This window comes from Marmota marmota, unplaced genomic scaffold, assembly GCF_001458135.2.
Source record: "Marmota marmota marmota unplaced genomic scaffold, marMar, whole genome shotgun sequence".
In the NCBI taxonomy this organism is placed as follows: domain Eukaryota; kingdom Metazoa; phylum Chordata; class Mammalia; order Rodentia; family Sciuridae; genus Marmota; species Marmota marmota.
The window spans coordinates 15,512,797-15,533,483 of record NW_026000057.1 but is presented as its reverse complement, the minus strand read 5'-3'; the positions used below and the strand labels follow the sequence as shown (position 1 = coordinate 15,533,483).

At 35.8% G+C, this 20,687-nt stretch overlaps 1 protein-coding gene across 2 annotated transcripts in view; it reads right to left on the bottom strand.

Annotated features, from left to right (window-relative positions):
- Tmem144 (transmembrane protein 144) overlaps nucleotides 1-20,136 on the bottom strand; it is a 33,093-nt gene extending 12,957 nt beyond the window's left edge. The window contains exons 1-8 of one of the 2 annotated variants that reach the window (XM_015484521.2): nucleotides 19,918-20,134; nucleotides 17,062-17,231; nucleotides 14,687-14,809; nucleotides 13,102-13,201; nucleotides 11,151-11,231; nucleotides 7,289-7,370; nucleotides 3,600-3,676; nucleotides 1,275-1,393 (exon numbers count right to left, since the gene is read on the bottom strand). In XM_015484521.2, coding sequence (XP_015340007.1) covers nucleotides 1,275-1,393; nucleotides 3,600-3,676; nucleotides 7,289-7,370; nucleotides 11,151-11,231; nucleotides 13,102-13,201; nucleotides 14,687-14,809; nucleotides 17,062-17,170 — 691 coding nt within the window. In that variant the 5' untranslated portion in view covers nucleotides 17,171-17,231; nucleotides 19,918-20,134. Of the gene's footprint in view, nucleotides 1-1,274; nucleotides 1,394-3,599; nucleotides 3,677-7,288; nucleotides 7,371-11,150; nucleotides 11,232-13,101; nucleotides 13,202-14,686; nucleotides 14,810-17,061; nucleotides 17,232-19,917 lie in introns of both variants that reach the window. The other variant, XM_048813569.1, reaches the window with a different exon arrangement.
- Nucleotides 20,137-20,687: the final 551 nt, after the last annotated feature.

Sequence of the window (20,687 nt, the reverse complement as noted above, 5' to 3'; positions counted from 1 at the left end):
TATATTGTGTTCACTGAATCCTAGGACCGATCTAATTTCCCTCATGGCTACAAGAAATCGGAGAGCCAAATTTATGCTCATTTCTTGCAAGTGTAGTAGAAAGTTTTTAGACTTATTCCTGGTTCCATTTATTTCCTCCCTCTTGCTTTTCCCTTTTAATTTATCCTATGTTATCCTATTTTTATTAGTTTTCATCCTTTAAAAATGAAAAGAATACAAATATGAAAAAGTATTTGTATGATACCTTAGCAAGAAAGACAGAAGTCAATAAAATGGCTGAGTACTGTATATGAGGCTAAATATAAAAAGGAAGAAGGAAATGGTGGCATCTACCCAAAGTCTGTGTGCTCTGTTCAAGTCAAGTTCAAATGTCTGCTTCTTCATTAACCTTTCCCTCATGACTTGTGCTCTCCAAACTTTTCCCTTATCTGAACGCAGGTCATGTTAATTTTCTGTACCATATGATCTAGAATTTTATTTCACTCGTGTTTTAATTCCCTTATCATTTCATGGGCGTAAGGCATGTTTCAGTATGATTACAGAACCCCAGAGTAGATCCTCTTTCCTCTCCTCCTGACCCTGTTCAAGGCTATTGCATACAGTGTTGAGTTTATCCCTGAGAGATTAATTTTACCATTAAATAGTGAGATATTATCAGGAAGCATTATGTTGAGCCTTTCAATGTACCATGCTGTGCTTGAAAAAATAATCTTCTGACTCAATAGACTGTACTTTGACCTTTACTTGATTTAAAAGTATTATGTACCACACTTTAGCCTTTTCTAAAAACAGCAAAAGAATACATATTTTCCCAGCGATCATCTAAATGGAAAATATCACCAAATCTTGCTGGAAAGCCAAAAATGATGTGCTAAGATCCCAATAGTTGAAATGAAGCCTGACTACAGCTGATTCTATTTGTATGTTAAAGATCACATGAAAATACTCTCAGTCCTTTATTACTTTTAGTCTTCAGGACTTTTCTAAATCACCATTCACAAGTGAAAAAGTAAGGGGCTGGGTTGTGGCTCAGGGGTCGAGTGCTTGCTTGGCACATGTGAGACACCGGGTTCGATTCTCAGCACCACATAAAAATAAATATATGAAATAAAGGTATTGTGTCCAACTACAACTAAAAGATGTTAAAAAAAAAATGAAAAAGTAAGATCAAATATGCATACCAACATATACTATATCACATTGCTTTTCATATTCTTAACACAAGTAGGTATTAATGAATTTGCTTATAAAGTAAAATAACATTTTATTCTCACCATACTGGCTTGCCCCTGCATATATGCTGTCATTTTTTTTGCTGTGGTCCTTAATATAAATGATTGGCACAAATGTAGACCCATAGAGTATTCCAGATATCACTGCAAGACTGCAGCCCCTTCGGAAACAAAGATAATTCACCATGAATCTCGGCCCAGAGCAATATTGCTGACAAACACACAAATGGAATCATAAGTAAAGCAAGCTTCAAAATGCAGATCACAAGGTCTTTAGCAGAAATCACCCATCTAGCTCAAGCTCTGTGGTTGGCAGAAGTCAAAGGAGTACCCTGCAGTATTAAGTGGCATGAGAACCAGGACAGGCACAGTCTGTTGTCTAATTTTGGAAGTACATGAATTGCCAAAGTCAGAGTGGATTATTGCTATAAGCTGTCATTACACACCATAAGATGGGAATATTGCTTCCATTGTATTGTACAGTCTACATAAATAAAATTGACTCTTCAATTAAATTATGAGCCATTTATGGACAGACACTATGCCTGATGCATCTTTTAAAAACACGGTATAATATCCAGAACAGAACTATGATAGACAAAGTACTAAGTACATTTTTGTTGAAAACAACTCTTGAGACCCACAGACTTGTTTATGCATTCTTTGACTATGGCATGGTCAAGGGGAAGTGCTGACTTAATCCAATAATCTGGATATTTCAGGTAAAATATTCCTTTTTTATAAGGAGAAAATGTTTCATATTAAGCACTGGAGTCATGCTGATTTCTCAGACTTGGGCCTTGTTTCCACAAAGCAGAGATTGCCAGTGATTTTGGGGGAGAGGTGATTATTATTTTGCAATAATCCCTTTAACTTACTATAAACTGTAATAACATGAAACAGGAAATTTAGGCAAAAATGATTCCCTCCTAAGCCTAAACTCAAATTCTTATTCAATTTTAATACTTCTTAATTAAGGAATCAATATAATTGATCTCCTTAAGGTACAGGAAAAAAACAAACCAAAACAAAAAAATCATTAAGGATTTTTTTCTCACACTGGAAATCCCTGAGCCATGTGAGAAATGGTTTTCATGGAGAAATGGTTTTTCATGTCCCCAAAACAAACAAGACATAAACCAGGCCTGCTTAGTTATAAGGCAATTAAAAATCTTATTTCTTTAACAAATATCCCCTTAAGTGGGGGAAGATGATTCATGAAAAACAAAAATAAAAACAAAAAACCAAACATTTGAAAATATTTGAAAAAATGTTTTATTTGAAGATTTCATACTGTGGCAAAAATAGCAACATATTTATTTCTTTTACAGCTTGCTTATTTGTTCATTCTTTTATTCATTTAATTTTTTAACTGTTTATTTCTCTGCTTATTTCCACTATGAAGATAGTATATATATAATTAAAAGCAAAGCTTTAGACTGGGGATAGAGCTTGGTGATAGAGTGCTTGCCTAGCATGAACAAGGCCCTGAGTTTGATGCCCAGCATCTCTCTCTCTCTCTCTCTCACACACACGCACACACACACACACACACATCTATTTATATATACATATATAAACAAATATATATGTATATATATATATATATATATATATATATATATATATATATATACACACANATGAAATTTATGTTTGCTTGTTTTTTTCTTAATTTTTGGACTGACAAAAACATGAAAAAGTGTCACCACACAAAGTTCGAAGCAGCCATGAATTATAAAATGCAAGCTGTATATTGTTACATATTTTCATGTTTTTGTCAGTCCAAAAATTAAGAAAAAAACAAGCAAACATAAATTTCATAAAACCTTACACCATAAAATAAAACAGTTTTATGTGGAACCTAATTCTCTGAGTCCTTGTGATCGACACAGTGAAGGTAGGACTCACATAGACACAAAATATTACATTATATTTGACAACAATATCTTGGTATTTTGAAACTGTCTAACACCTGAGTGTGGGGTGGGCATCCTGGGCACTGCTGTACTAGAGAAGTGTATTGCCCTAACTTGATCATCATTACTGAGAATACAATTGATAAAATGGCCATTACACTATCCTGTTTTAACTTTTGGTGCATAGTCTTGAAACATGAGGTGGACTTTGTCACCCGCTTATCATGTGGACTTTGTCACCTGCAATGGCAATGCTCCCCAAAGCAGCTGAGCTCATGGGCCTCTGTACCTAAGATCCAGCAGGGGACAAAGAAAACCTCACTCCAAGGGACTAGAAGTCAAAGCTTGTGTTATCTCCTCCTTGAACTCAGAGGAATCTCTCTTCACTCTGGCTACCCTGCTTTAACCAGATATGAGACAGAATAATAAAGAAGTAACCTCTCCTTACACTATGCGGTGGTATACTGTAGGAAGTTTATCCACCCAGGAATAATCAGGACAGGGATCTTGAGTTGTGTTGATCGCCTATTGAAAACATTGGCAGAAACCAAAACAAAAGAACATTCAAGTCATAATTGCTCTGGTGACAAAAAGATTTCCAGTGATTTCCTTTCCTCTCTCAAACATACCTTAAAATATGAACATGCTATCCACACATTTTGATAGCTTGAGTTCATTTCTTTCTGATTCTGTCCCCTCTTTCATTCAGAATGGTTTGGCAGTTGACAAGTTCTCCACTGACATTTTTCACAGGATAATGTGTGGCTATTTTGATATAGCTACTGAAACTAACAAAGGTCATTAACTCTTGTGGTTCATTTGTATATTTCAACAACCTGTAAAGAAATAGGAGCCAAGAAAAACTTAGGCTCCTAATATGGAATGCCTAAACTCAGTAAGTTTGTTTACTTCAATTTTAGGAACTGAATCAGTTAATATTTCAAGGAATGTTTCAAAATTAGTCTCGTATTCTACAACAGGAAAAATTATGAGCAAATTCATAATAATACTTCTACTATTGACTGTAATTTTTTGTCTTTCTTAAACTCAAAGTGTCCTTGATGCTGTATCTACACTTTTGTATGAGATAAGAAACTAGGTTTGAATTCTTTGTCATGAGCTAACAAAGTTTTGCTTTCTGACTGAAAGGGCTCAGAACTCATGGCTGCATACTAAGCCATTCTGCTCATTCTGTGTCTTTAGACTTAGCTTGTTCGGATCCTTCCTCCTTGTCTAGGAAAATATCCTTAGCCTTCTATGTATCTTTAGCAACTTCTATTTCTATTACTGTACTACTTTATTCCTGTGTTTGAAGGTTGGTTGGTTGGTTAGTTGGTTATCAGGGTCCTTAAAATGGGCAACGAACACTAGGAACCTCCCATATTAAGTCGTCCATTCCCCCGAAACACATCCCTGATTACAGATACCTACAGATTAATAAACCTCTTCTCTCTTATGCTTAAGCAAATTATTAGTCAACTTTAGTGCCATACCAGTCATTTTAGTTGATAAATGTTTAACAGGAGATTAAGGAGAGAAGAAAAGATTTATTTTGAAGTAAGGAATAGAAGCAGCATCTTTCAGGGAAGGTGTGGGGCACTGGACTCTGGGCCAATGGCAGGAAATCCTTGAGACACAGGAGATTAGTTTCCAGGTTCATGGCAGGGCTTGGCCCTAAAATAACTTCTTTAATATATAGCCAGTGACACGTACACATCAGGTCTCTTAAAAAGGATGTTCCTGTTTGACTCAGATTTGCTCTTCCAGACTAATTTAGATTTGTCAATTTCAGAAGAGTGGCTCCTTATATATTCTGTTTCTGCCTTTATGTAGAACAGGATAATAGAAGAGAAATGGGAAGAATAATTAAGTGTCATTTCTCCTTTCACATGATACCGTTGACTTGTTCATTGGTTTCCTCTGCTCTATTCCTTCTTCAAGACCTCCACCCTGCTGCTTTTCTTTTCCTCTTTTTTAATGTGTTCTTTTTATATATACCTGACAGTAGAGTGTATTTTAACATATCATACATATGTGGAGTATAACGAGCCATTATTACGGTTGTACAAGATGTGGAGTTACGCTGGTCATGTATTCATATATGAACAGAGGAAAGTTATGCCTGATTCATTCTACCTTTTTTCCTATTCCCCTTCCCTTCATTCCCCTTTGTCTACTCTATTGAACTTCTATTCTTCCCTCCCACCCCTTGCTTATTGTGTGTTAGCATCCACATATTAGAACATTTGGCCTTTGGTTTTTTGGGATTGGCTTATTTCACTTAGCATGATAGTAGCCAGTTCTATCCATTTACTGGAAAATGCCATAATTTCATTCTTCTTGGAGACTGAGTAATATTCCATTGTGTATATATACCACATTTTCTTTATCTAAATTGGTTCCATAGCTTGGCTATTGTGAATTGCGCTCCTTTAAATATTAATGTGGCCACATCACTAAAGTATGCTGATTTTAAGTCTTTGTGGTATATGCCGAGGAGTGGAATAACTGGACTAATGGTGGTTCCATTCCAAATTTCCTGAGGAATCTCCATACTGCTTTCCGTAGGGATTTCACCAGTTTGCAGTCCCACCAGCAATGTATGAATGTACATTTTTCCCCACATCTTCACCAACATTTATTGTTACTTATATTCTTTATGATTACCATTCTGACTGGAATGAGATGTAAATTCAGTGTAGTTTTAATTTGTATTTCTCTAATTGCTGGAGTGTTGAAGATTTTTTTTTTTTTTTTTTTTTTTTTTTGGTACTGGGGATTGAACTCAGGGGCACTTCCAAGCTACATCCTTATCCCTATTTTGTATTTTATTTAGAGACAGGGTCTTACTGAGTTGCTTTATGTTTTCTTCCTATCTTGATTTCACTTTTACTGAGGCGTGCTTTGAATTCGTGATCCTCCTGTCTCAGCCTTCCTAGCTGCTGGGATTACAGATGTGTGCCACTGTGCCCAGCTTGAACATTTTTTCATATATTTTTTGACCATTCATGTTTTGTCTTCTGTGAAGTGCCTATTTGATTTCTTTGCCCATTTATTGACTGGGTTATTATTATTAATAATCATCATATTGGTGTTAAGTTTTTTGAGTTCTTTGTATATCCTGGAAATTAATGCTATATCTGAGGTGCAGGTGGAAAAGATTTTCTCCCATTCTGTAGGGTCTCCCTTCACACTCAATTATTTCCTTTGCCCTGGAGCTTTTTAGTTTGAATCCATCCACTTATTGATTCTTGATTTTACTTCTTTTGCTTTAGGAGTCTTTTTGAGGAATTTAGTTCCTAAGCCAATATGATAGATTTGGGCATACTTTTTCTTCTAGCAGGCGCGGGGTCTCTGGTCTAATGCATAGTTCCTTGATCCACTTTGGGTTGAATTTTGTGTAGGGTAAGAGTTAAGGGTTCAATTTCATTCTGCTACATATGGATTCCAAGTTTTCCCAGCACCATTTGTTGAAGAGGCTACCTTTTATCCAATGTATATTTATGGCACCTTTGTTTAGTATGAGATAATTGTATTTATGTAAGGTTTGTCTCTGTGTCTTCTATTTTGTAAAATTGGTCTTCATGTCTGTTTTGGTGCCAATACCATGCTGTTTTTGTAACTATAGTTCTGTAGTATAATTTAAGGTCTGGTATTGTGATGCCTCTGTGTCACTTTTCTTGCCAGGGATTGCTTTGGCTATTCTGTACCTCTTATTTTTTCCAACTGAATTTCATGTTGCATTTTCTATTTCTACTAGAAACATCATTGTAATTTTAATAGGAATTGCATTAAATCTACCCTACTGCTTTTTAAAGTTTTATTTACATTCCTCTGCAGAATTTAGGGCTTCCTTATTGTACAAGTTCATAAATCAACCTAAAATATGGGGATGCATACATACATCTCCTAGTAGGCATCTAACATTCATAAAATAAATAAACCTCTGTGCTTACTGAGGAGCTTTACTGTGCAAATATTGATTGCCTGCTGCACAGACCTAGTCACAATAAGTAAGCTCTTTCATGCAACCATGAGTGAAAAGAAAACTCTACCTCCTCATCTGTATTTCAAATTTGCTGTTTTCCTTCTATTTTGATTTCATGTTTCAAATCAGTTGTCTCTACTGAGACTCACCTGCTCTGTCATTAGTGGGGTGGTGTCCATGGAATATGTGCCATTTGATATTTCACTTTTGATGAATAAGAATATGAAGGCGCTGTAAAGAAAACATATTTAGTGATATTTATCATAACATGTGTCCGCATTAAGCTGCCTTTTAAGCAAAAAAACACACTTTAAATCTTTAAGTACCTATGATATGAACATAACTTCCAAATTGCCACTGCAGTCGTCCTGCCATTTCTTTAGAACTACCTTTCTATCTGACGTCTCTCCTTTTGTTTTCTCCTTTCATGCGCCTATCATAACGCACTCTCTACACACATCTGGTATTTTTATAGCAAATGCCTGACTTAGTATTGAACTGTATTCAATAAGCATTTATTAATCATCTATTATGTTTAAAACATGTTTTAGAAAAGTCTGATGATGATGTGAAAGGGTTGTTGTACATGGATAATAATGGATCTTGCTTCTTTCAGGATCTCATAGTTCAACATGCTGATGGGAGGCATGTGGCTAGAATTAAAAGATGCACAAAGTCATTGTGCTTTTGTGGCAGCTCCATTGGTTTCCAGCAAGCTAGCTCAAGGCAGAGGCAATTGATCCAGCAATGCCTGTTGGGCTGTGCTCTCCTTCCCTGTTTTGCTCCATGGGGTCAACAATACCATACCTTCTATTAAATCCTCTGTTATTTAAAATTCCTAGTGTGGCTGGATGCAGTGGTGCATGCCTATGATTCTAGTGGCTCTGGAGACTGAGGCAGGAGGATTTCAAGTTCAAATCCAGCCTTAGCAACTTAGCAAGGCCCTAAACAACTCAGTGAGCCTCCATCTCTAAATAAAATACAAAAAAAGGGGATATGGCTCTGTGGTTAAGTGCCTCTGGATTTAATCCTTTGCACCATAATAAATAAATAAATAAATAAAATACCTAGTGTGGTATTTGGTTATACAGGTTGTCACAGAGGGAAAATGTAAAGCTAGAAATTATCTATACAATCTTTTAAAGATTGAATTGTACAGAGGATCCAAACAGTTGTTTTAATTTTAAATAGAAAAGCAACACCCTAAACCATATTCCAAGTTTCTTTACACACATCATGAAGCTCCAAGTTTATCCAATGAATGTTCTTCAGAAAAAAAACTGATTTAAATGAGTTAAAGTAATGAAATGACAGATTCTTAAAATTCCTCCCTGAAGAGAAACATAGTTGGGGTCCTAGAGACCCCACAGGAAGAGATCATTGCATGGATTCAGATCTGAGCCAAGCTGCAAGAGTTCTCAAGTACATTGTCTAGTTTAACATAAATTTGATCAGAGTAATGCTATAATTAGGCTTTTTTTTTCCCCCTCTGCAGTACTGGGGATTAAACCTGGGGTGCTTTATCACTAAACTTTTTATTTTTTAATTTTTTTAAAATTTGAGACAGGGTCTTACTAAGTTGCTGAGACTCGTCTAGAACTTGTGATTCTCCTGCCTCAGTCTCTTGAGTTGCTGGGATTACAGCCATGCACCATCGTGCCAGGCTATAGTTAGGATAGCCCATGTGTTATAGGCTTGGTCCCTAGCCTGTGGTAGGGGAGGTGGTGGAGGAAGTTAACTCATTGGAGGCTTCCCTGGAAGGAGACTTTGGGAACTGGTCCCTTCTTTTCTCTCTTGGGCCATGAGGTGAGCACCTTTGCTCCCCACCAAGTTACTTTGCTTCACCACAAACCCCAAAGCAACAGGGCAAATTAACCATGGACTGAAACCTCCAAATTCATGGGCCAAAATAAACTTTCTCTTTCCAAGCTGATAATCTCAAGTATTATTTGTTTAAGTAACAGAAAGCTAGCACAATTATTAAAAAAAAGTGATCAAAATGAAAACTGCCTAACATAAATGAGCATTAACTATGGTACCTAATATTTTCAAAGCATTTAGCATATTTCATTTCATTTAATCCTCAAAATGTCTCATAAGATTGGTTTTATTATTATTATTGATGAAGAAACCAAGACTTGGAGAAATGAAATGATTTGCCCAAGGTCACACAGGAAGAGTGGTAAAACATAAATAATTAATTTGTAATCTTAGAAAATGCACTCTTTCTACAGGAAAAAGAAACATTGAGAGAACAATCCTTAATAGACTGGGTAAACTAGGCTTAGATTACCATTAAGTTAAAACTTAAGGCATGCTACATTACAACTTTAGGGTGAAAAGAAATTGCTTTGGAGAGAGCTATTCAAATGTAGAATATTGTAAGTCGTAAAAAATATATAAAATAGCCTCTAACCAAAAAGTGTCCAGAATATACTACTTTAGAATAATCTACATTATTTCTCCTCTAGTTGCCCTAGGACTACTCTCTAAGGCAACATTTCAATGACAAAGAGATTGTTCCTGAATGTGGCTGGGGAAAAGCCATCATTGCTGGTGGAAGGGAAATATACTGTTCTTTCCCTGAAGACTAAAAATGTACTAAAATCTTTCTAGGCTGTGCTATTCATTTTGTGAAGACTGACAGGGAATATAAATGGAGTCTGGAGAGGATGGGGACTGAATTTAAGGTGACCTAATTCCTGTTAGAATTTTATTGAACAAACATCACCATGTAGAGATTCAGATTCATTTTTATCCTCACTCATATAGTGTGTATGACTAGACACAGATATATTCAAAAATAGGCATCCAAAAGAGCATGTGTTTTCACAGGAGAGACAGTGATTATCTAGTTAGGTTAAGAAGAATGAGTGAGAAGTCAGAAATAGACACTAGCAACAGAGTGAGTACTGTAGGCCCCTTTATCAGAGGTTTTGTTTTCCAAAGTTTCATTTACTTGTGGTCAACCCTGGTCTGAAAATATTAAATGGAAACTTCCAGAAACAAACAATTCATAACCTTTAAATTGTGCATAATTCTGACTAGCATGATAAAATCTCGTGCTGTATCATCATGTCAAGCCTGGGGCATAACCCATCCCTTTGTCAATGTATCCATGCTGTATATGCTACTCACCAATTGGTCACTTAGTAGTTGTCTTGGTTATCAAACTGATTATCATGGTATTGCAGTGCTTTATTCAAGTAGCCCCTTTTTTGCTTAGTAGTGGCCCCCAAACACAAAGTACTGGTGTGGGCAAAGCAGATATGCCAAAGAGAAACTGTAAGTTGCTTCCTTTAAGTATAAAGGCAAAAGTTCTCAACTTTGAAAGGAAAGAAAAATCATTGTGAGCTGAAGTTGCTAAGATCCATGGTAAGAGATTGTGAGGAAGAGAAATTTATGATAGTTTTTCTGTTGCACCTCAAATTGCAAAAGAATTGTCACAGTGTGTGATAAATGCATAGTTATGCATTTATCACACACTGTTAAGATGGAGTTAAGATGGAGAAGGCATTAAATTATAGGGTTTGGTACTATCTGCAGTTTTAGGCATCCACTTGGACTTTGGGACATATTCTCCTTGAATGAATTAGGACTATATAATAAACAGAAGAGAGAATCAATGACTATTTCAGGGCATCAGGAAGCCAGCATTTATTTATATAGCATGTTTGAGTTAGCAGTATACTTTAAAATACCTTGATTGTAATTTATGAGCTATGTATTCTGATTTTCTACAAATTATAGATAATAGAACTGAGCTTCAAATAACTTAAGTGACTTTCTCAGTGTCTCCAATTTTTAGATAGCTACTGATGGTGTTCCTGAATCCAGATCTAGTATTTTTGTACTCTAAAAGTGGTTTGTCATTATAAATGAAGAATATGAAGGAAAAAATCCTGAAGATTTTATAAAATGTAGGCTCTAAAAAAGTAAACACATCAGGATCCTTAAAAAGCAGTTCAAATGTTTGGAAGAATAGCTAAAACATTAGAAATGGCTATGTACCTTACTATTGAGAGCCCAGCTCCAATATAATTTAGCAGAGGTTTTGGTACTTCTTCTGCATCCATTCCAAACCAGCCAAACCTGGAAATTCAGAGAGTCATATCAAATTAGATATTGTTGACATGTTGTACCATATTGTTTAAGGGCATAGATGTGGGGCCAGATCCTAGGTTCAAACTCTAGCCCTTATTCTTACTAACTCTATCTTTGGACAATTTTCCATGTTAAAAGTGGGGAAACAATCGTACTTCTAGGTTTGTTATAAACATTAAATGGGTTACCATATGTAAAAGTATTACTTGTAAGTGTCCCTTTTCTATTAAAACTTAAGAAGGAGAAAACAAATAGTTCAAGTGAATAACTGAATACTAATTAATTGGCTGCAATTTTGTATACTATTTAGCTTTTTTTTTTGCATGCTGAATATTGAACCAAGGGCTTTGAGCAAGCTAGGCAAGCGCTGTACCACTAAGCTACACCCAAGCCCTTGTATAGTGTTAGAAACATATTTTTAAATAACTTGGTTAAAAACTTCTATTCTTTGTAATCACTTTAAATTCTTCTTTTTCTTTTTCCCCTCATGCCTTGACACTATGGTGATCATCACGAAGAATTACTGAGAACCATATAGAGGCAAGGGATAAGGAGGCAAGAAGAAGCAGAAAGTAGTTATTTGTAAAAAGTTCAGGTGGTAATGGGAAAGAACAAGAAAGAATGTACCCAGTGGAGGTTAGTAAATTAGTTTGCTTTCCTGGTTTGAGGTGGTAATAATGCTTTTGACTGCAAGGGGAGCCCACATTGTAAGGTGAGAGCAACATTCTTCATTCTGCTCATTTCCCCAAATTTGTCTTGAGTGTGCACATTAATGTAGACCAAGGGCAGTTAGACTGGTCCATGCACGCTATATGATAGGGAAGCCACCAGCCATCCATGACTACTGAGCACTTGAAATGTGGCTAGTACAACTGAGAAATTTAATGGTTGCTTTTCTCAATGTTTAACTCATAGCCTGTGGATTCAATAAAAATAGACTGTGGGTTGTGGCTACTCTGTTGGACAGCACTATTCTAGAACTAGGGTTTGCAAACTTTTTCTTCAAGGGCCAGAGTTAGAGTTTCAGACTTCCTAGGTTTGAGGTTCTCTTGCTTTGCAAGCAGCCATAGAGACAGAAGCTGTGGCCCACGCCTGTAATCCTAGCAGCTCTGGAGCCTGAGGCAGGAGGATCACAAGTTCAAAGCCAACCTCAGCAACTTAGTGAGACCCTGTCTCAAAAACAAACAAATAAACAAAAAACAAAACAACAACAACAAAAATGAGGCTGGGTTAAGCGCCCCTGGGTTCAATCCCTGGTACCAAAAAACCCAAAACCAAAAGCCAAACAAACAAACAAACAAAACAAAGCCAAAAAAAAAAAAAAAACCCAAAAAGAAAACTAGCCACAGTTAATATTAAATGGATGGGCATTGAAAAGCAGGAGACCAGTTCACAGATTGCAGATCTGCTGTAAGGGAAGAATATGTGGTTTAGAATTGGAAAGCTGGGTTTGAATCCTGGCTTACTAGTCTGTGACCTGCATGACTCAACCTCTTTGAGGATCAGCTCTCTTATAGCACTTAACTTGCATAATTATGAAAATAAAATGAGGATGATGCATATAACATTTTTAGTTAATTGTCAGGTAATAGGAAGAGGAAATAAACATTCAGTTTACCTTCTCCCACTTTTTTTCCTAGATATAATTCTTTCAATATTTTTGGTTTTTTTGCTATATCTTGATCAAGTATCTAGATAATTTACTAAGAACTTAAAAAAATAATTAAATGTGACATTTTTTTATTTCTGTGAGAATAAGAATCATATGCTATTCTTCTCAGCAAGCCCAATCCTTAGCACTTGTCTTACATTGGGTATGGGTGAAGGGAATCTTAGTTGAAAAGTTGACTTGTATTACCTTGAGCTTGCCCAGCCAGTTATAGCATTAAATGATCCCCAGATTAGGATTCCAAGGCCTAAACCAATGGTTTTGATAATTGGGACCACAGCAACGTTCCCTGTAGATGCAATACACAGAAAAAAATTTGTTATTTTCAATATATAAAATAAATTTATAAATTAGTGTTTAAAATTAGTGTTTATTTCAACTTCAACTGAAGTGCATGGGGTTTATATAAATTTGGTAAAGGATATTTCTTCATTTTAAAATAAGATAACTACTTTTTAGCATTAAATTTACAATTATGATTGCTCAAAGAACTAGACTTAGGGAAAAATCCCATGAAGACATTGAATTGGCTTCTTGCCTAACTGTACAGATGTTCTTCATCCTTAACAAGGGTTTCTATTTCAGGGCTCTTTGTAAAAGATGTAAATGATAAAACTATAGTTCTCCTTGAATCGATCTGGGGCCAACCACTGGAGAAGCCTTGACTCCAATATAGCCTCAGAATCTACCCTTCTACCTTCATGGACTGGTCTTCCAGGTTTCCACATTCACCTTCATTGACTTTTCTTCTAAATCTCCCAATTTATTACCTTGTGCTCTTAAGGGTCACTCAGGGCCAAATCCATGATTGCTTTTTACCAGTTCTTAACCCCTCATTAGCATGGCCTCAGCCCTGCAGTCTAGCCTCCTTCTTATAAGATCTCCTTTTTGGATATCCAAGATTCCTTCAATTCCTGGTTATTCTCCTGTATCTCTCTAGTTCTTTCCAGCTGTTCTTTCTCATCATGCCTTCTGGATTAAGTGCCTCCTGCAGATTTCACTTGGAACATGCTCTTCTTGCCATTATCTATATTCTTCATTGGGTACTGCACCTAATTTCATGATTTCAGTTGTCAACCAGAGACACATACTCCCAGCATGACAGCTCCAGCCTATACTTGCTTGAGTGTGAAGTGTTATGCTGATAAGAAGTTTGCAGCTAGATGTTCTATTGATGAAACGTTAGGATTTTCAAATTCAGAAGGTTCCAAGTTAACTCCATCATTTTCCCTTCCAAATATTTCTTTCTGTTTCCTCATGTATCAATAACAGCATCCTCCTAATCAACTATAATAAAGCCCTACATCATCAATTCCTCCCTTTTCTCTGTGGTCCATATCCTATCAGTTGCTATGATCCCAATCTGTACTATCCCAATCTGTAACATATCCCCAAATTTGGCTCTTCCCCACTGACTCCCAGTGGAATCTGCTGAGTGAATATAAACACTACTGAGGTTGTAAAAATCTGTAGTTTGGATGGATGCTTGCTTATGAGCACATAAGATAATAGATGAGATTTGCTTAAAAAGATTGAAATATTTGAAATAATAATTTTCTGTCAAGAACTTAAAAATCATTGAAAGGAACAAATCAGGAAATGTCCACAAATATGTATTGAATATTTAAAAGGAAGAAATTACATAGTTAATTTATATTATCTATGACTAAGTATTATAGAGAATTTCTGTTTGTGCTCTTTCTTCTCTTTGTGAGTTTGAGACGTGTTTTGATCATTATTAAATCATTATACAAAAGGTTACAACATACAATACCTGTTGCCCAGATGCAGCCCCCAAGCATTGCAAAAGGCCAAAACTTAGGGCATCGTAATATCAGGTTGACCACCAAAGCAACCAACCAAATGGCAGCACAAAGAACCCACTGAAGAAACATTCCTGGAAACAAAAGAACTTGGTCTTAATGCTCCAAAACGATTTGAGTGAATTTTTGCTTAGGAATATGGATGAGATAACACAGTAGGCATGGACACAGTTTACTAAACGTCTATGCAATAGGCACTTTGCACATTTCATTTTTACAAGTATTCTGCATTGTAATTAACACTAACTTAAAGAGAAAATAAATCCCAGATTAAACAATTTGTCCAAATAGCTGCTAGTTTGTAGATCTGAAATTTAAACACAGGTTGTTTGATGCTAAGCCTATACACAGTGCATTATGGCTTAATTCTTATTTTTTTTTTCACCTATCAAACAAATCAGGAATTCTCAGTTACAGAATGCTGGCCAGACCAAGTCTGTAATTCCATTCAGATGTGACATTAAGAGCCATCCACCCAAAACATGGCATTAAGACTTTAGAGTAGCACACAGTGACTTAAAACTTTTTAGGAATGATTTGTGCCAACTCTGGGATAAAAATAAAGTCTTTTATGGCCCCCAACTGGTCTCATCTAGAGTCTAATGCCTGTGATAAGCCAGAAATTACAAATCTGAGAATAAGCCTTCTAGATCAGGACTGCTCTCCTTTGTAATGTGTTTAGCTGATATTTGCTGATGATCTGAAGATCACCTGATGATATGAGATGTATCTGTACCTCTCTGAAGCTGCTGCACCATCAAGGATTTAGGAATTAAAAAGATAAAGAAATAGTTGACATTGAAAGAAAAAGTCAGTTATAACTCAACCTGTCACTTTTGACTTTGAGGATGATTTTTGCCTATTTCTATTTACTCTCACAGTGGAGGAGAGGGAAAAAATTGGCTTCTAAGACAACAAAGTAATATCACCAGATGAAAAGGAACTTCATTTTATAAATTCTTCACTTCACAAGTGAGAAACTAAAAATGAAAGATCTGAGAAGATTTGCCCAGGGCTGGGAGTGTGTATAGCTCAATGGTAGAGCATGTGCCATGTGTGAGGCCCTGGGTTCAATCTACAAAGCCCAAACAACTAACTAAATCACTAAATTAACTAATCACTAAATTAACTAAAATTAAATTTCAAGAAGTAGATTTGCCCAGAAGCACAAAGCTAATTGCAAGAAACCTAAAATCCAGGTCCTCTACTCTTCCCCCTCCCCCGCTTTTTTTTTTTTTTTTAAGTAGTTTCCATTCCTGTTTCAAGTCCAAATAAAAAGAGAAGAAAGACTCTGGAGGAAAAAGATTTGTAATCCTATGGTCTAGGCAGTATGAAGACATAAGAAATTAGGGAGATAAATGCTAACAGAAAGTCTCTTCCTAATAGATATTCCTCATTCCAATATCCTCAATTCCTTCTGGCTTCCATATGGAGGGTATTAAATAAAAATAACTCTGACTTTTCATTCTCTAAAATAAACATCACAGGCAGTTTTAAGATGACATGTGCATTACTAAATATCACTGCAAAGCCTTCAAAACTATGCAAAAACCATGCAATACAAACCACAGAGCTTTTAGGGAAAACGGGTTTTGGGGAAAGAACACTGGAAAACTTCATCAGCGATGTATCAAAAAAGAGTAGACCTAATGAGAATGACAGTTGTTTTTAACTGGTTAAATACATGAATGCTGCAATAAATATAGCACGCGAAATTGAAAAAGACTGTAAGTTAGCTATAGAAGTAGCACTGGAAGATGAAATTACTGTGAAGTTGGTGAAAGATTTTGCCTTCAGATGCATGTAGTGTGATGCATAACACATGGGGTGAACTGAGGAAGCTTAGGGGTTTGAAAAGTGTGTGTGTGTTTGTGTGTGTGTGTCTACATGTGCATGCATTTTGTCTACTACTACACATCTGTATTCATCTTGGTGCAGTTTTCTTTGTTCACCTAGTGTTTTCTCAGAGACAAAATTGCATATGAGTTAGAACAAAACTCCTCTTAGGCTCAACACTGTTCTGTAATACATCAATCATGTCGGAAATGTGTGTTTTCAAAACAAGTGTTATTAGAATTTACTGTGATTTTCTTCTTATGTAAACATAGCAGATACTGTCTGAAAAGCTTTCCTGACAGTACCTAGCTCCACTGTTTTACCATAAAATCTTAAGGGTGATCCTATACTAACTCTCAGATAAACAGGTATGGATACTGTCAAATGATTTATGTTAATACTTTTCATTACTTTTTTAGGTATAATTTTTTAAAAAGACCCAAAAGATTTAAAAATAATTTTAGGTTAATAATGAAGAGAAAATAATTACCATCACCAGTATCATATTTTTTAAGTGGCACAAAGTTTGAGCCAAACAAAAGTACCGCTACAGAAGAGGAGAGGTAGCCAATGGCTAGATCTGTTCCATTATTGGTCATGGTTCCAGGAGTGCAAGAGAGGGCTGGTTCACTTTTGGCTCTATATGCTTTTCAAGAGTTTCTGAAATAAAAGAAATAAAAATGAAACAATCGAGAAGTGTTGAATCTCTGAACAAATTGTAATTAATACATATTATCATCAATCAAAAGTATGGACTCTAAAATAACTTCTTGAAGATGCTTAGAACATTATGCAGTTATATAATGTTCACATGCCACATGTTCATTCATTAATTTTTTTTCATTTATTCTTCCAACAAGTATGTTTTATCACTAACTTACAAGTTTAAAAATCCAACATTTTTTTTTTTTTTTTGCAATTTAACTTCTTCCAAGATCTGGATCCAATTTTTATTACATTATATAAAAGATTCTTCTCTATAGGTAAACTAGTATAAGGGAAAGATTTGGGGACTGGAACTTGGTTTACTTCAGTTGGTTGTTGTGACAATCAAATGCAAAAACACCTGCAAGGACTTCTAGAAAGCCTACGTGCTTTCTAAGCAAAAGCTTTTGTTTTCTTTTCAACATCAGCTTCAGGGCACTTTAGGTTGTACTGCTGCTACAAACTCAGAATTCCCTAGGGGGAAAGGTACTTTTTTTATCATGAGTAATATACCCATTGTAAGTTTTAGTCTAAAGAGTTCATGAATCTCAGTGGGTGTATAATAGAGGTAGACTCTGTGCTGAGCATTTGGGAGGCAATGAGTTCCATCCCAGCACAGAGGGAAAAAAAAAAAATATATATATATATATATAGTTCATGAACCTCTGTATCATTATGACCTTTAAAAAAAAATAAACTGATAGAAGACATGCTTCAAGAATCTTGTAAAGTGAAATAACAGCAGTGGTGTGTTGTGCAATAATATCAACCAGTTGAAGTGTATGAGTCAGCTACTTAGTTGTCTGTGTTGTGCAATCCAGGAGCCATTAGGCACATACAAATAGCTAAACTTTCATTAAAATGAATTAAATCAAATAAAAGAGTGAAAAATTCAGTTCCTCAGCCACATCAACTACATTTCAAGTGCTTAATAACTACATGTGACCATTAAGCTACCCTACTGCACAGTGCAAGTTACAGAACTCTTCTATCACTGAAAAAAGTTCTAGTGGACAGCAGTGGTTCTCCTATGAAGAAAAGGACCCAAACTGCAAGAAACCAAGAGCCATTTTTTAAAAATAAGAAAACATTAGGAAAAGACCACTAAATACAATTCACCTTATTCAGCTGCGTGAACTTCATGAAACACACACACAAACACACACACACACACACACTTTTATCAGTTTTTCCACAATACCATTTTGTATTTGTATTGACCCTTTGGAATAACCTTGTGGAATACAATTCAAGATAATCCAGTTTTTCTTTTTTCTTCAAATTTAATATCTTGTTGATATGTATTGAATAAAAAAAACACCTGAAATCAACTTTCCTTATTATTTTATTTTTAAAAATAATAAATATTTAAAGATCCATGTAATTGTTTTACTGATAGGCTCCAAGAAAGTTTAAGCCCTCGAAATGGCTCACAGGCATAAACCTCAAGGGCCAAATAGGCAGAGCTGCCAAGATATGATATCAGAGCTAAGAAGGGTCAGAGAGATGAGAATTATCTGGGAAAGCTATCATGGGAGTAGAAAGACAGGATTAGGTGTTAGATAAGAATATTTTTTCCCCATTTTAATTAAAAAGAAACAAAGCAAAACAAAATCTTTGTAAGTACATTGATAAAAACAGATGACTAAATTTCAAAGACAGCAGATTATTTTATTGTCAGACAGCCTTATACCTCTCAGATTTCACCCTGAATTGAAAGAATAATTTGAAGTGCTAATCAGAGTGCATGAACTGCAATTTGACTGCTGTATGAACATTAATCAGTTATAATCCATATATAAATAAAGTTTATTGCATACAGCATGTGATGTAATTTCAATATGTGTTGGCAATAACTTACTGTCTTTAAGAAAGAGTCTACCTCTTTCTAAATCAATGAAGGTTTTGTGGAAAAGAAAAGCACCATCACTTTTTTCTAGCATATTGCTCTCAATTGCTTTTAGTCCAAATCTGTTAAGTCTCAAACTATATTTATTTTGGTGCTGGATGGAATTTCTCTTTGTAATTTTACATTTACTTTTTTCCTTTTTAAAATTTTTATTATTTGATTTTCTAACTGGCACAAAACATAAAAATTGTACATATTAATGGGGTGTAAGGGGATATTTCCATCCATGTATTCATTGTCTAATCTTAAATCACGTTAAAGATCTTTCTTCAAACATTTATCATTTCTCCATGATAAAAACTTTCATTTTTTTTCCTTTTGTTTGAACTTTTAGTGAAACCAACATAATTTTATAATGTTTACTTTTAACTGTCTATGTTTTATTAAACTGTATTCTTTTTTAAAATTTTACTACTTCATCTCCCTTATTAGTAAATATTTCCCCCCTACGTTTTCCCTACCAATTTAAACTTCTAATCATCCCCCTCCTTCTTTGTTAAATTAGTATTTGGTGGGTTCTGATCTATACTGCTTGTTCTGCTTCACAATGATTTCATTCTTAGTTTCATGCTAATTTCCTCAAATCTCCCGCAAGCCTTTGCTGGTCTCTTGGTTAAAGTTAACAGTGTTTGCACGTATCTATTCTGAGCCTGGAGTTTTCTTTTAACCACCCGTCTGTTTTTTGAAAAGTCATTCCCGCCCCCGGCAACGCCACCGGGTCTCTGTACTCACCGCGTTGTGTTCCGGCTGCGCAGGGGCTGAGTACTACTGGGCGCCCTGAACTCGACCCCTTCCCTCGCCCAACCAACTCTCCGGGAGCTACTTCCTGCTCTCACAGTTCCCTTCCCACCCCCGGCTGAATCGCGACTTCCAGCACCTGCCTAGGGAGGCTTTCACAGGGCTGCAGGTCGGGACCGCCTTTTTTCCAGTGTGGGACTGGAGCGAACTGTCAGGTGACAGTTGAGGACTAGTCAAGCCCTTTGTCAGTCAACCAGCAAACCAGAAGAGTATTGAATATAAAGATGTGATTGTTCAGAGAAGGCTGGGCATGTCACCCTAAGCTCACAGTGTTATCTATGGTGTTTATGAATAAAACAAAAGACTGGGGAATTTCACATTATGGGTAATATTGTAAAATATTACCCCCAATGAACATCAAAAAATTCATCTGAACTATTGAGGTCACTAACATCTCCTGTGACACGAATTTCACTTGTAACCACTAATCCTTTCTAAATGCACAAACCATTGATTTATATATTTATTTAATGTGTACTGAGTGATAGATGAGTATAGGACTTTCTAGGCTTCTTAAGCTTGGTGGCATCATATTGCAATGACCAGGGAGGTGGTGTGTGTGTGTGTGTGTGTGTGTGTGTGTGTGTGTGTGTGTGTGTTTCTTCTTCTTTTAATACGAATCTCATACCAGACCAACTAAAATAGAATCTCTAGGGGCGTGGCTCCAGAATCATTTCCTTTTAAAACTTCCTTCAGATGACATT